At 43.6% G+C, this 15,215-nt stretch overlaps 2 protein-coding genes across 2 annotated transcripts; one reads left to right on the plus strand and one right to left on the minus strand.

Moving 5' to 3' along the window:
- Window positions 1-1,180: 1,180 nt before the first annotated feature.
- chst14 (carbohydrate (N-acetylgalactosamine 4-0) sulfotransferase 14) lies at window positions 1,181-4,334 on the plus strand (the record flags this gene model as incomplete). The annotated part of the gene is made up of 2 exons (XM_083911562.1): window positions 1,181-1,474; window positions 2,116-4,334. 2 exons carry the CDS (start codon window positions 1,181-1,183, stop codon window positions 2,941-2,943), a joined length of 1,122 nt encoding a protein of 373 aa, XP_083767688.1. The 3' UTR covers window positions 2,944-4,334.
- Window positions 4,335-4,589: 255 nt separating this feature from the next.
- On the minus strand, window positions 4,590-15,025 carry cep135 (centrosomal protein 135). Its single transcript, XM_083911471.1, has 25 exons — window positions 14,896-15,025; window positions 14,471-14,587; window positions 14,170-14,360; window positions 13,882-14,049; window positions 13,610-13,751; window positions 13,392-13,476; window positions 13,176-13,304; window positions 12,774-12,989; window positions 12,583-12,648; window positions 12,285-12,435; window positions 11,948-12,177; window positions 11,688-11,843; window positions 11,472-11,609; window positions 10,636-10,713; window positions 10,374-10,525; window positions 9,197-9,312; window positions 8,914-9,068; window positions 8,141-8,196; window positions 7,846-8,014; window positions 7,347-7,739; window positions 6,952-7,161; window positions 6,627-6,829; window positions 6,402-6,506; window positions 5,072-5,200; window positions 4,590-4,874 (listed from the first exon to the last, which is right to left on the minus strand). Exons 2-25 carry the CDS (start codon window positions 14,581-14,583, stop codon window positions 4,853-4,855), a joined length of 3,573 nt encoding a protein of 1,190 aa, XP_083767597.1. The 5' UTR covers window positions 14,584-14,587; window positions 14,896-15,025; the 3' UTR covers window positions 4,590-4,852.
- Between the last annotated feature and the right edge of the window lie 190 nt (window positions 15,026-15,215).

Raw genomic sequence — 15,215 nt, forward strand, 5'->3', positions numbered from 1 at the left:
CAAATGCCTCTTTTTTCAAATTGATGGTAATGGGCTATATAAACTCCAGGAAGGGGCTAAACACAACCCAGGATGCAGCTTGTGCACTTAGCTGGCACCAGCTATGTCGTAAAGGTATTATAACCTAGATGTATGATTTATACTTAGCTTTTACAGGCCCAGTATTTTTATTTATAAAGTGTATTATCATGGATGAGAGCCTGAATCCTGGCCATACTAGTTTGCGGTGTTTTTGAAATTTGCCTTTAACACATGATCTTTGTTGTCCTGCGTTGAGCTTTTAGGGACAAACTAATCAATTTTGTGTCGAGGAATCCCCAAGCCGAGCTCTATGGGTGGATGAGAAAGAGAGAGTCACGCTGCTGCTCCTCCACATTGAGGAGTCAGGTGATGTGGCTTTGAATCAGGGAATCACATGGACTGTACACAGCCAGATTGTGCCTTAAAACTCTCTTACGGGACTATATGCATTTACAGAATTTAACCAGAAAACGTTGAAAGCCTTTAAAAGCAAGAACCAAGAAATCAGTGTCCCCTGGGCTGTGACTAAACGCAGAGCCAACCTAGAATCCACTCCCTGAACTACATGTCGCAGCGGGTACCTCAAGATCCCAAAGGATGTGCTGAAGATCTGAGGATTACCGCGCGCGCACACACACACACACACACACACACACACACACACACACACACACACACACACACACACACACACACACACACACACACACACACACACACACACACACACACACACACACACACACACACACACACACACACACACACACACACACACACACACACACACACACACACACACACACACACACACACACACACACACCTTTTATTTTGAAAATGCTAACCGGTCGTCTTAGCATTAGCACAGTTTCTCACTTGAGGATAATGTGTATGGGGACCAGACATCATTTAAGTACTCCAGACTCATTATTTACGGCAGATATGTTTCTTTAGCCATGTGTTCATCAAATAACTTGTTCGTCGAAACGGTTTTATTTTTGACACTTGGACGGAAATGGTTAACATGACGCCAGCAGACTTGACGCACATCTGAAGTTAACTCTGGGTACGTGGTAGGCAACAGTCTCTCACATAGTAACGGTAGTTAGCGGTGAACTTCAAAAAGATACTTGAACAGACACGCCGGACACCAGCCATGCTTCCCCGCAGGCAGGACTACGGGATGAAAAGGACCGGGGGACCTCGCAGCACGTCGGTCATAAACTTTCGGACAGCGGTGAGCCCGGGCTCCGTCCGCCGCAGCTCCGCCGTGCTGCCGTCGGTGCTAACGTTCCTGGTGATCGTAGCGTCCGGAGGCCTGCTGCTCATGATCGAGAAAGGAATGCTGACGAGCATGGAGACGCCTCCGCCCCGCGGTAACGGCAAACGGCTGGACCAGGTCCGGCAGGTCGGGAAGCACAGCCTGGGTGCTGTGGACGTGGACTCCCAGGTAGTCATTTTTAATACACCATGAAGTTCTGCTGGAGCTTCACGGGTAAATATTTACAAGCAGGGTTACCAGCGGTGATTTTGATTTCTCAATAATACAAAATCTGTGGCAGAAACTGAAGGATTAAGGGCTCTACGGCCATTTGGTTGGGGATGTAGGTCATGCTGTGCAAAGGGAAAACTACAAGGTTTGCTAAAGAGTTGGGGCTTGTTGTTGTTGTCATCAAAAACTCACATATGTGCATTTTTGTCATCTTAGTGCGGTGATCTTAAAAAAAAAGGGCTTAAAGTTGGATCACTTTATAAAGGGCACTCCAGCGGTTTAGGTTAGTGTTGCACTTCAATTATGTTGGGGGACTCCCAAAACACAGAAAGGTGAAAATGTAAGCAGTAGAGTTTAAAATATACACTCTCTCTGCCTGGTAAACATACCCACATCTTACCAACTTGCAGTGTTTTTCATTGATAATGTTCAAATTCCATGCCTAACATGAGATAATCTTATTGACACCACAATGATTTTCTCAGGCTTGATGTGATACAGCATTTTTCACAGGCTGAGTTATACAAACCGTGACTAGTGAACCTGTTGTAAAAATGGTGAAATGCACCCAAAAGTCACCGATTTGTGTTCATGCACAGATCCTCCAGGAGATCCGCAACCGGACAATCAGGACCGTGTGCAGCCAGAAGAACATGCCCCACAACATTTGGTCCCTGAGCCCCCTGCAGAGGAAGACGCTGCTGCAGCACGTCTTGGTGAACGATCAGTACCGCTTCCTCTACTGCTACGTGCCCAAGGTCGCCTGCTCCAACTGGAAGAGGGTTCTGAAGGTTCTGAACGGAGCCCTGGAGAACGTGGACGTCAACATCAAGATGGACCACCGCAGCGACTTGGTGTTTTTGTCCTCTCTTAAACCCGAGGAGATCCGCTACCGCCTCAAGCACTACTTCAAGTTCATGTTTGTGCGGGAGCCAATGGAGCGCCTGCTTTCCGCATACAGGAACAAGTTTGGGGAGATCGAGTCCTACCAGAAAAAGTACGGTGTGGAGATCGTGAAGCGGTACAGAAAAGGTCACGCCAAGGATGCATCTGTAACAGGAGACGATGTGACATTTGCAGAGTTCGTCCGTTACTTGCTGGACGAGGATGTGGAGCGCATGAATGAGCACTGGATGCCGGTGTACAACTTATGCCAACCCTGTGCTGTGTCCTATGACTTCTTCGGCTCCTACGAGCACCTTGAAAGTGATTCTGAGTTTGTGCTCCAGCGTGTTGGAGCGCCTCCTCACGTTCGCTTCCCAGAGAGGCAGACGTGGTACAAGCCGGTCACCACAGAGACGTTACACTATTATCTGTGCACGTTACCACAGAAGCTACTGAGGGAACTCCTGCCCAAGTATATTTTAGACTTTTCACTCTACGCTTATCCTCTCCCCAACACAACCACTGAACACTGCCGGCATTAAGTGTGCAATGTTTTATAGTTCTGAGATTATTTTTTTATAGAGAACCATTTTTTACTATTATCATTACTAGGGAACAAAGTATTTTCATAGCTGTTACACATTTTTACATGAGATCTACCTGATCGCAAAATGCTGATTATTGGAAGAGATGGAGACTTTACTACAAAACCACTAAAGCTGGTAATCAGCTGAAGACAAAGAATAAATACTTTTTTCCAATTTCAGCCCGTCATGCACTGTTACAGTAAATTAACCAATTCAGTATAGACCCTTTTACAATTTTAAACAATGATGACGCACGCAGAGTGCACATGCAGTTTGGCAACAGAAGTATTGACCTTTTCAATGGAATTCCATTGTTAGGCAACAACATGTCAACTTCCCGTCAGCAGATGTCATTGGCATACACTGAAACAAGAAATAAACTGGGACACATTTAGAATGTTTGTTTACAACTGTGAAATAGTCTGAAGTGGAGGGCAACAGCTTATCAAGCTACACAAGGACCAGTAGAGATTGGGAATCCTACCAAAATAAGTATTGAAAGTTCTGTGTTGTACGAATGGGTAGGACACATTAATAAGTCACCCAATATTTATGCAGTGGGCAGATATATACACGTATCTAGAGGAGAAACCGAGTGTGTGCACCGGCGAGGAATTAGGAGCTTACAGCAAGAGATGCTTACAATTATTGTATCTGTGATCATGTACAGAAAGTCAAATACTTCTGTTCTGAGTTTTAAAACGAGTGCTACAGATACAAGCATTTTTGATCATGTCGTAAGTGCAGTGGTAGTCAAAAGGAAGCCAGAGACGACGCCCGTGTTTTGGTTTAAGAGCGACCGTGTTGGCTGGTGACTCGTCACGGGTTGCTTGTAGTGACGGCAGCTGTTGAAAACACAAACGGAACATGTAGATGATCCCGTAAAGGTGTAAAATACATACTCATCTGTGTTTATTATTTCCGTCAACCATTTATGTAAGTTACTTCGCGCAACCATGGGCGCACTCGGCTGGAAGTCTCCAGTTAACGCGGCCACTTAGACTTGAGGCACCGGTTGCTCTGAAACTGTCCCAATTCAGTAGTCCACTGTTGGAATATCGATTCTGACAATCAAACATGCAACAACCGGACATTAAAATTTAGTGTTTCAATCTTGCCAACTCATCTGAATGGCTCGACGAATCGCCAACATGTGTCTGAATATTTTTTGATGACGTTGGCTGTAAAAGGGTCTATATATAGTATATACGGCATATTGATGGAAATGTAAATAAGGTAACAAAACCAAACTTAGTATTTTGCTCATTTCTTCATCTATACTTTTCAGAAGGTAAAGGATTAATAGCTTCTGTGGGTATTCAGTGATTTAGCAGGCTAAAACACAAACCATGTAGGCTACTCACAGCTTTGTGGGTTTTAAATCAAGCTTGTGTCTTTGTTTTTTTTTGCCAGCCCCCCCCCCTCCATTTTCCCCATTTACCTTGTAATAAAACAGAAGTTTTGTAATGTATTTCACTGCAATTTCTGTAATTTTGTATCCTTTTATTTTATGAATAATTTAATAATTTAAACATCATTAAAAACACATGAATATTAAGCATAATACACATAACCACAGGGTTGAATGAATACTTCTCTTTCTACATGGATGAGATGGAGAACCTAATTCATTTCTCATTCTCGAAGCGGAATACGAGTTTTATGACTGTGTGAGAAAAGTAAACGTTTGTTATCATCATTAGTTTTCGTATAACACCTCAGGCTGAACTGACACATAAAGCTGCAACAGGCTAATTCATGCAAAGACTTATGGACACCTGCACAACGCATGTCTAGACTTATAGCACAGGCCTTTGGTAGTTTCTGACTCACTCATCCAATCCTTCATTTGTGTCTCCAGCCGTTAATCCTTGAAGCTTACATTTCTGAAAAGAAAAAGAAGAAAAAAAGGTTTAGGGGAAATATGGAAGAGGGATCTTTAAAAATAGTTATGACGGGTCATTTTTGGTTCTCATCCAAAAGCTGTGCTTCCTGTTTAATCTTAAATATAAACAGCTAAATTCCTTACTGATCACAATGAGCCCTAAATATAGCTGTATCATGTTCATGTCCAAAGCCTTACTTGTCTGCTGACTTGTCAGTGGAGCGGTTAAGAGTTCGGAGGATGGAGCGTTCTGGGGAAGAGTGATGAGAGCTGTCGAGGGACGAGAACGATACACCCTGTCTGCGCATCTCCTGAACAGCCCTTTCACTGAGGACCGAAAGACAAGTAGACAATCACATGTATGTGCCTCCACCGTGCTGATACGGTTATTACTACATGAATTAAAGCTTTAAGTGCTTACTTGTAAATTACTTTTGATGATTAAGTCATTTTCTTAAGGTCCCATACTATGCTCGTTTCAGGTTCACACTTGTATTTTGGGTTTCTACTTGAACATGATTGAATGATTTAATGTTAAAAAAAAAACATTATTTTTCTATTCTCTTGTGAATATACTTTTATTCACCCGCTGACTGAAACGTTTTAGCGCCTGTCTCTTTAAGAACCCCTCCTGAAAAAGCCCAGTCTGGGTCTTCTGCATCTGTACTCACTGGGTCTCTGCACCATCATTACAGTCGGGGAATGACTAACGGCACTATCTGCACTTTCTACCTATATTCAGAGACACAGTTTCTGAATACATTCATTCATTCATCTTCAAAGGCTTGTCCCTGTCGGGGTCGCGGGGGGCTGGAGCCTATCCCAGCTGACATCGGGCGTGAGGCAACTTGTAACTTGCTGTGAGGCGACAGTGCTAACCACTACACCACCGTGTCGCCCAGGCCGAGTTCATTTCTCTGCGTTTTGATACTTTCACAGTATTTATATATCACTTTGACCCGCGTTATATATCATAAAGGACATGAATTCTCACGTTGTCATATGTCACTGGTTCCAGCTTCTAACATTGATATTTGTTTATTAACGTGTCTGTATTGTTATTTTTAAGTGTTTTTGTCTTTTGTTTTACAAAGTTAAATATTTTTGGTTTTTAAACTTTGGTCAGACAAAACAATTTGAAGACGTCACCCCGGGCTCCTATAGGGCGATAAAATTACCAACAGGTTAGTTGATAATAAAACAATCATTAGTTGCAGCCCTATATGTCCAGATATTTTAAAAGTAGAGAAGTTTTATTTTCACCGAACTTTGTATAAAACAAGGACACTTTTCACTGATTCACTGTGAATAGGACATTTTCAGTAATCCCTCCGACATCCTGATGATATGCTATTTCGAACAATAAGAAAGTGTTTTTGCAGCCTTCTCCCAGTGAAAAACTAGCAGCACTAGCTTCAACTACACTACTATTGTACTTACAAGGCTAGGCTGGTAATACTGATGGATCGTTGTTTCCACTCCATTAAATCATTTCTGTGCTGGGGTCAGATTTGAAAAATCAACTCACCGTTCAAAGCGCTCAGTGGTTAACTGTCTTTTCAGAACATCCATCTCCGTCTGCAGCTGAGAGACTTTGCCGCGGAGCTGGGACACCTCCCTGGCATGCTCCGCACTGAGTGTATTTATACACACGCAAACAAATCATAAACCAAGTATTTGAAAATAAAAAATAAAAAGGGACATTTATTCCATTTCTACAGCTCAAGCCAACATATTGATTGGATTAGTTTACGTTTTGCTGTCAGCAAGGGTCAGCCTATCACGTAGGACCTTTAGCTCGGACTCTCTCTCACTGGCTGTCAGGTGGGTTTGGAACTCCTTGTGCCGATTGGTGGAGAGCAGTGTCTCGAGGTTACGGACAGTCAGCCTCTCACTGGCCAGTTGTTTCTTAAGTAGCTCCGCCTCTGACTGAACATCCTCCAGTTCTCCTGTGACCTAGAAAACATGCAGATTTGATTCACAGAAAGCAGAAATAACTGCTGCTGCTCACCTACATGTATGACCCACAGCTACATGCAACCGGTCCACAGAAAAGTTCAGCAAAAGCAAAGCCTCACCCTCTCTAAGTCCATGCTCCTGGAGGTGAGCTGACGTACAGTGAGATCTTTGCCAGAGTCCAGTTTGACACACAGCTCCCTGACGGATGCCAGATCCGAGAGGAGTGTGGCCTTCTCCTCCTGCGCTTTGTGTAGCTCCTCTTCTAGTCGGGACATCCCACGCACCAGTGATGACACTTGGGCCTCATAAGCTTGCAGGACCTGCACATGCTTGGAAACGGCAGGGTGACAGATACATTCATCACACGCTGGTATAAAGACTAACACCTCCTGATGTTTCACTCACATTGGAGCGTACTACTTCTACAGTGTCAGTTGACCTTGAAACGCTGTTGGAAATATGTATTTCCCCACAATGTTGACGTCTTAGCTGCTTATTCCATCCCACATCTCACCTGTTGGATTTCTCTCCCCTGGTGTCCGACAGTTTCACGGAGGTGTCTGCGCTCTGTGTCTGAAGACAGCAGCTCCAGTCGGATGGAGCTGTTGAGGCCTTCAGCCTGCTGCAACTTCTGCTCCTGCTCCTCCACCTCAGAGTGGGCCATCCTGAAGCGCTCCAGTAAATCCCTGTTCTCCTGCTCCTGTAGGGCAACTAGACAGTCAGCTGGCGGACAGAAGAGGGTGTATAGCATGACACTATCTACTATATAGAGGAGTATACAGTCGTTTTCTCTTGCCTTTGTGGCCATCAGTTTCTCTATCCTGGACACTTCAGAAATGTAAGAGTGGACCCTGGACTTCAGCTCATCCTTCTCATGCAACGCCTCCTCCATCTCTACATGTACAGCCTGCACAAACACAACGAAAGCTGCTGTTATTTCCTTGGCGTTTCCTTCCTTCATGTATGACAGAAGAAACAACTACAGACTGATGACAGGATGGTTTGTTACATACTTGGTTCTCTCTGGTCATTGTAGCCAGGTCATCTTGCAGCCTCCTGTTCTCTCTGATTGTGATTTCTTTGTCTCTCCTGAGTCCAGCCAGCTCCTCCTGACAGGCATCCAGCTGCCTCCTCAGGCTGTTTATCTCTCTCTCACGGCTGTTTAACGCCCCCTGCAGCTGACTGCAAGGATCACATATTAACAAATCAGCTTATTGAGGGGGACTCATGAGTATTTGTAGGAGACTTTCATCGTGACATTAAGCTGTATTAAAAACGAACACAGAACTTTGAGAGGGCACTACTCACGCTAGTGAGTTGTCCATGTTTGTGACCGTCAGTCTCACATCTTCAAGAGTATGTTCCTGTGTAAATACCAAATAATTAGCACTCTTTAAACCCAACCCATCATCCCATTTCTCATTTCAAAGGATAGGTAAAAAATGTTTTCAAGGTCTATCTTAATACAATTCTTACTTGTCCATATGTGCATTGAAGGAATCACTGCTAGTCCTAATAATTCTTCCTTCCGTCCATAATAGTTGTGAATAGCTCCCTTAATGTCTGTAAGTGATCAGGGATGAAATCCACAGTCTTCATTCCATCCGAAAATGTGCGTTTATTTGATGTTAAAGTGAAGCTTCAGCATTCTGACTTAGTTTCTACCCAGGTTAAGGTCATTTTGGGGAAAAATTCCCTTCGCTTTCCCCAGACAACAAACAAAAAGGGTAATAAAAACAAATAAAACAAATAATAATAAAATAATAAAAATACTGTTACTTTGAAAGGCACCCATGTTATCTGACTAACTCGGACTGCTGAGTTCTGATCTCATTTAGTTTGGTTTAAGCTTAAGAATGCATTTTTTGCACAGAAAGATGACTGTAAATCTTGTCCCTCACCACTTTGTTACATTGTAATTCATTTTCATTGGCAGTATGAACAGGAGGAACGATTACAGGGATCAATAATAATTTCAATGCACACTCGGGCATGTGAGTATTGTTTTACAACATACTTGGAAAGCATATGAACCTATCCTTTAATAAAAGCTTGTAAAATGAGTTCGTTGTCATGGCTACCTTTTTAGAGAGTTCCTCCTGGAGAACAACCAGTTTTTCGGTCTTTTGATCCACCTCATCTTGCAGAGCATCTTTCTCTCTATCCAAAGCAGAGATGGACTTCTGAAGAACAGCTACTTCCTCCTTGTGCTTGGAGCCCTGCTGACTCAGATCCCCTGTCAGACGACACGAATATCAAGCAAACAGCCAAGCAGCCACAGAGAGAAAAACAAACCCGGCATAACAATACAAGACCAGCTGTGGCAAACCACCCTGTACCTCATAAAAATCCACAAATATTCACCTATTGTCTCCTCCAGTTTCTCAATCTGCTTATGGGCAGCATGCAGCTCACTCATCTTCACAGAGAGCCTATGTTGGTTATCAGACAGTGACTGCTCCATCTGCTCCTGTAGCAGCCTACACAGAGACAACCGGTCATTTTCGGTTCAGAATATTCATTTAAAACCACCTTCTGGCAGGAGAATAATGGAGCCAAAAGCTCAGCATTTTACATCTGGTCGCCCATGTGCTACCAGATGTTTCGCCATATCAATATGTAAGAGGCTAAACAGCAACAGAGTGACAGACAAGACAGAAACAATATCTTAGCACTGTAAGAAGATAGTGCCGTCAGCACAGTAACACAAACACGTGAGCCCCGCAGCTTTCATTAACATCAGGCTACAGGTTATAATCACTGACCCTGACGGACCCGAAGCCTCCGTGTGACGCACTGGGACAGACTATCTTAGCTGACAGCAGAAATTTACTAAACCAAAACAGTTTTTATGTCTGCTCTATGGGAAGAAATCAACAGTGTTAAACTGATTCATTGACTTTGTTTCTCCGCCCAGCGCAGCGAGTGAGGCAGCAGGTGACACAGACTGATCAGATCAGTCAGTGTAGATACGGGTCATATGTTTAAACACAAACAGCGGGAGAAAACCAGGTGTGAGTCGATCAACTTAATAAAATGGAAACGCATCTGTTCTGTGAGATGGGTGATTGACGTTCATCACACCGCTTCTTATCTCGCTCTATGTGGAGCTGGGCCCCTATGTTGGCAGGCGCGGACCGGGGACTTTTAGACGGCGAGGCCCCCTGAAGTGGACCGGGTTGGGGGTATTATACTTCACCGCCGTGAATACTGTAGGCTACACTGTACCTAACCCAAGTACTATGCAAAGACACCTGCAGCACCACCACAGCTCTCTTCTAAAATCAACCCCCTGTAAGGAAAATACTGAAATTTTAAAAATAGTGTTAAAATATCGTTGCGTCTCGTTCTTGTGGACTTAATATTGTACTGTCATGACAGTACAATATTAAGTAATTTCTGTATCTACTATTGATTTGAGTTTGTGCCCCTAAAATTTTCAGTTGGGGGCCACAATTCTCCTAGTGAAAAGAGTTAGTCTGGAGCCCTGAGTCATATCATTAATTTTCTACTTTTGATTTGAAATATGTTCAACACAAACCTCAGAGCATTAGACTCAGCTCTCTGATGGGAGACCTCCTCTGCATTCTGGACCATCGCAGCGGAGCGAGCCATCAGCTCCTCCTCAGCAGCCTCCCTGTTCTCCTTCAGCAGACACACCTGAGACCGCAGGTCCAGTCTTTCCCGCTCCAACTACACCCCAAAACGCAAAATATGCCAGATGAAGATACAGCAACTCAAACAAAGACATTACATTCTATAATAACTGTAAATAAATGTATTAAATTATCCACCAGGCTTACACTCTTAACAGCATTCTCCAGGTCAAGAATCCTCCTCTCCTCTCCATGTCTTTCTGTGAGAGCTGCAGTCTGAGCAACCTGCAAAAAGTGTGTTAGGCTCAATGCATTACAAGTTCTAAAGACAGTTTGCAGTATACCAATGTGGATTGTGAACCGAGCTGAATGAGGGGCAGATTTAAAAATCCAATCTCTGTTTCGTTCTCTCTGGCAGTACCTACCTATGGTTATAAGCGGTTGTTGCAGGTGTGTTTTTTTATCTTACTTCCCAGGGATCCAAACAGTGTCATCTAACTGAAAGACACCCAGTTGGCAGTACTACATTACAAGGGCTTACCACTTTAAGTAGTGCTGCAGCTTATCATAATTGTCACTAATTAATCAGCCGATAATGTTTTAAATAAATTGATTTGTCATTTAAAATGTGAGTAAATACTAAAAAAACAGCGAAGGTGATGTCTCCTCGTTTTGTCTGACCAACAGTCAAAAATCCAGAGATATTCAATTAGTGATTTCTCACGTGGACCTTTTGCTCATAAAATGACTGAAATGATGAAAATTGTTGCAGATTCACTTTCTGTCGATCAAATACTTGATTTATTGACTATTTGTTGCAGCTCTATACTGTAGTGTATTATTCAAAATATGCTAAACTCTGCAAGGGGCTCATGCTGGTGTTACTACACTCCGCATGCTAACTAAAACTCACATCTGACTGACAGAACACTACTGGTTACAGCCTCAGTGGATAGACACAGAATGGGATTTGTACTGGAGGAACACCAGTAGTGATGCACAGAAACTATGCACACCATGAAACGCAATAGTCTGGAACTAACCTTTAATCGCTCCGTCAGTGTGTCTCTTTCAATGGTCATCTGCGTGACTCTGATTTCTGCATGTTTAATCTCCTCCTTCAGTTTCATGAGGTCAGCTGACATATCTGTGCTACGGGCCAGATTTAGGTCCTCTTGAGCCTGAGTAAATAAAAACACTTGGTCTGTAAGAGTATAAAATAAGAAGTTTCAACCAGGTGGAAATTTCTTAAAACTCACTTGTTTTAACAGCGTTTTGAAATGGTCTCTCTCAGAGCTGAGGCCCTTCACGTTGTTCTGGATGTCCTCCATGTGCTTCTCAAAGTCCAGCAGAGCAGCCTTCAGCTCATCTCTTTCCTTCACTAAACCCAACAGTTCTGTCTCTGCAACACCTCCCTAAAAGATTGAGGCCATTATATACTTTTTACATCAGTTTTATAAGTATCCTGTGAAAATTTGTTAACCAAAATAGTAACCCTGTTTCTTTTACTGTCTCTTACCCTCGATGCTTTGGACCAAGGACTCCTGCCCCTGCCTGGACTACGACTGGGGCTAGAATCCAGGCCACCTGCCCCCCTGGCTCTTTTGTAGCGATTAGCCTCCTGGCGATAGTAGTCTCTCTCCTCCTCTAGACTCTTGACAAATGCATCCAGCCGTGATGGGGAGCGCTCCCTTCCACAAACACCATATTTAGCCCGCATGGTCTCCAACTCCAGCACCAGGTCTTTGTCTGGGAAACAGCAATGAGTCAACACACTAATTGACACCACACAATGACATACACCAATTCTAACAATGTAAAGCTGCTTTATGAATAATGTTTCAACATTTGCTTACCAGCTGCCATCATTTTCTCCATTTTGTCCTGCAGCCTGATTTTCTCCTCCTCCAAGAAATTCACCAGTCCCTCCATTTTCTCATTCTGCCCTTTGAGCTCCACCAGCTGGTCTCTGAGACGGTCTTTTTCAAAGTCCCCTTCAGACTGCTCCTGAACTCAAACAGATTAGGTTATGCGTTAGCTTGCGTAATAACACAGGACAAAATTTTGGTTATGTTCACTGAAGAATGACAACTATACTAAAACTCAGTAATGTTACTATAAATCATATGAGATTAGAGAAAGTAATGTACACACTCTTCTAATTTGTGTGATAATATCTTCCAAGTCTTCAATGATTTTCTGTTTCCTTAGAATTTCTTTCTGTTGAGAAAAAAAAAAATCAGGTTGAGGATTGTTTTCACCATACGAATACACACTTTGTTACCTTACACACTGCCTATTAATATATTTTACTTTGATTGCATCCTGCTTTTTCAAATTCTTACTTTAGTTTCTTGCAGTTCCATGTCAGCAGTTTCCAAAACGTGCTCCTTGTCCATCTCCAGCCGCTTTGCGAGGTCGTCTATGTGCGTCAGCTCTTCACACAGTTCCAGGTTCTTCAAAGACAGACTGGCCACTTCGGTGGAGGCGTCCTTCTTCTTCTGCTGCAGTCCTTCTACCTTCTGTTCCAGCGTCCTGTTGGTCTCCTGTAGGTATTCAATCTGTAGGACACAAAGCAGCAGTTAGGGGTCAAAGGACAGGAGGGTGGGTACTAGCAACCAAGCCCAAAGGTTTTCTTCCAGAAGAACTGGGCCCAAGAACAAGTTAACCCCTCTGTTGACTGATCTCCTAGCACTTTGTGTTCCAAAAACTTTCTATGTAACACCCTATGTGACTGTCATGCTTGCCTGAAGGTTAAGATGAGCGATCAGTTTCTCATTGCTGATGTTCTGAGCCTCGAGGGAAACGACATCATGAGGTCGTCCTCCGTGAAGAGCACGATTCATTCGCTCGATCTCCTTGTCCCTCTCCTCCACCTAAAAGAAGTGTCATCTCATCAACTCTTTAATAACAATTTACGTGTTACAGTATTAATCGTTTCTTGTTTAACGGTTTCATTTTACCTGTGTATTTAAATGTTTTATATATTCTTGAGCATTTTCCAGGTCTAGTTTGACCTTTATGATGACTTCCTGAAGCTCATGAATTCTGCAAATACAAATTACAGAGTCAGACTTTTGCTGAGGCAGTGATTAAAATGAAAGAATCTACAACCAACACATCCATGGAGTAGTTAACACCTCTATCAATGACAGTTCAGCTGTCATAACAGAAGACAAACCTTCCATCTGCCAGCTGCAGTAGGTCAGCTATATATGGATCATCAGGCTGCGAGACAGGATAGGCTGATGTAGAGGAGGAAGGTATGAGCTCATCAATCTGCATTCTCTGACGTCTGAAAGGGATGCTGCGCTTCTTTCCGCCTGTGAAAGTGTGAGAGGCAAGGAAGACTCAATTCTCCAGTTATAGTTAACATTTGTATTTTTGGTTTCTTCTTTCAAATCATCCAAAGTGACAGGTCTGTTAGAAGATAATTCAGACCCCTGGTATAACCTGGTGTCTGCACCACAGCTTGCATGTTCTTCTCCTGCAGCTGTTGGATGCGTTCAGCTTTAGCCTTGCTATCCTTCTCCAGACAGCGAACTTTGTGCACATACTGATTATTTAAAAACTTCAGGTCAGATGTCTCGTGGTCCAGTTTTCTGATGTGCGTCTTAAGCTCTGAAAAAAGACAAGATCGTGTGAAGTTATCATCCCAGTCTTTTGTGTGTGCTGGTTAGGGATGTGGGAAAATGTTTAGATTGTAGTGAGGAGGGGGACCAACTGGTGTTTACAGCTTACCTCTGCTGACACGGTCCTTCTCCTCCTTCAGCTTGAGAAGCTCAAGGTGCAGCTCATTATTCTCCCTGACCATCCGGGCATTCTCTGCTCTGTACGGCTCCAGAAGAGCATCGACGTTTCGACTTTCTTTCTCAGTTTTCCCCGCTGACAGTTTGGCATTGCGCAGGCTTTCAGTTGTGTGGACCAGGTCACTGTAACACCAAAGGAAAACATATCTGAACTACATCTCATCACCTGGTGTTGAGAGGGTGACATTAAAAGGGATGGAGGAGGGCAGGTGCAGGGGGAGCAATGGTTTCACCTGAATAGTTTCTCCACCAGTGGCAGTGACTCTATCCCCAGTGTGTGTCTGTAGCCCAGCTGATCCAGACGCTTCCTCAAGTGGACGAACTTCCTCTCTGCGCTGTTGTTCATGGCACTGAAGTGGCCATGACAGGACACAGCAACGGTTACATTAATGTTACTTAGTAGCCAAGTTAACGAAATACTGAAGACATTTACAATAACGCGAAATAACCTAAACTGTTAGGACCTCTGTTGGGTTAGGAGGGTAACGAACTGTGGCTAACTAGCTTTAGCACTGAAGCTACGACTTATAGGCTAATTAGCATCGTGATTTACTAGCGCTAATGAGCTATGGTCAGCTTGAGTTATAAGTAACTTGGCTAAGTAAACGTTAACCTATTAACGCTAGCTGTTAGTTAGCTAACGTTAGCGTCAACTTACCTCTCTTGAAAGGACACCGCTTCCCTGACAGCTAGCGTTAGCCTGACGAACGTTAACTGGGTTTTACATCACCGACACAATGTCTCTCTTTGGCCAAACACTTCCAATATTTCCTTGTGCTATAACATTTTGTTCTCCGTTAAAAGTTTGGTAATGAACAGCCCGTGAGAGACCATGTTTTCGCGGTAAAGCGGTTTGAAAAGAGCGCCGATGATCTCCGGTTTGGATTCGTCACCATGGAAGCGAGAGTGGAGCATCTGGGGCGGCGTGTTTAGAGAGCCGGCGTCGTCCGTGCTGTCGGCGGAGGGTGGGGCGGAGTC

This window comes from Echiichthys vipera (assembly GCF_963691815.1).
Source record: "Echiichthys vipera genome assembly, chromosome: 3".
NCBI lineage: Eukaryota > Metazoa > Chordata > Actinopteri > Perciformes > Trachinidae > Echiichthys > Echiichthys vipera.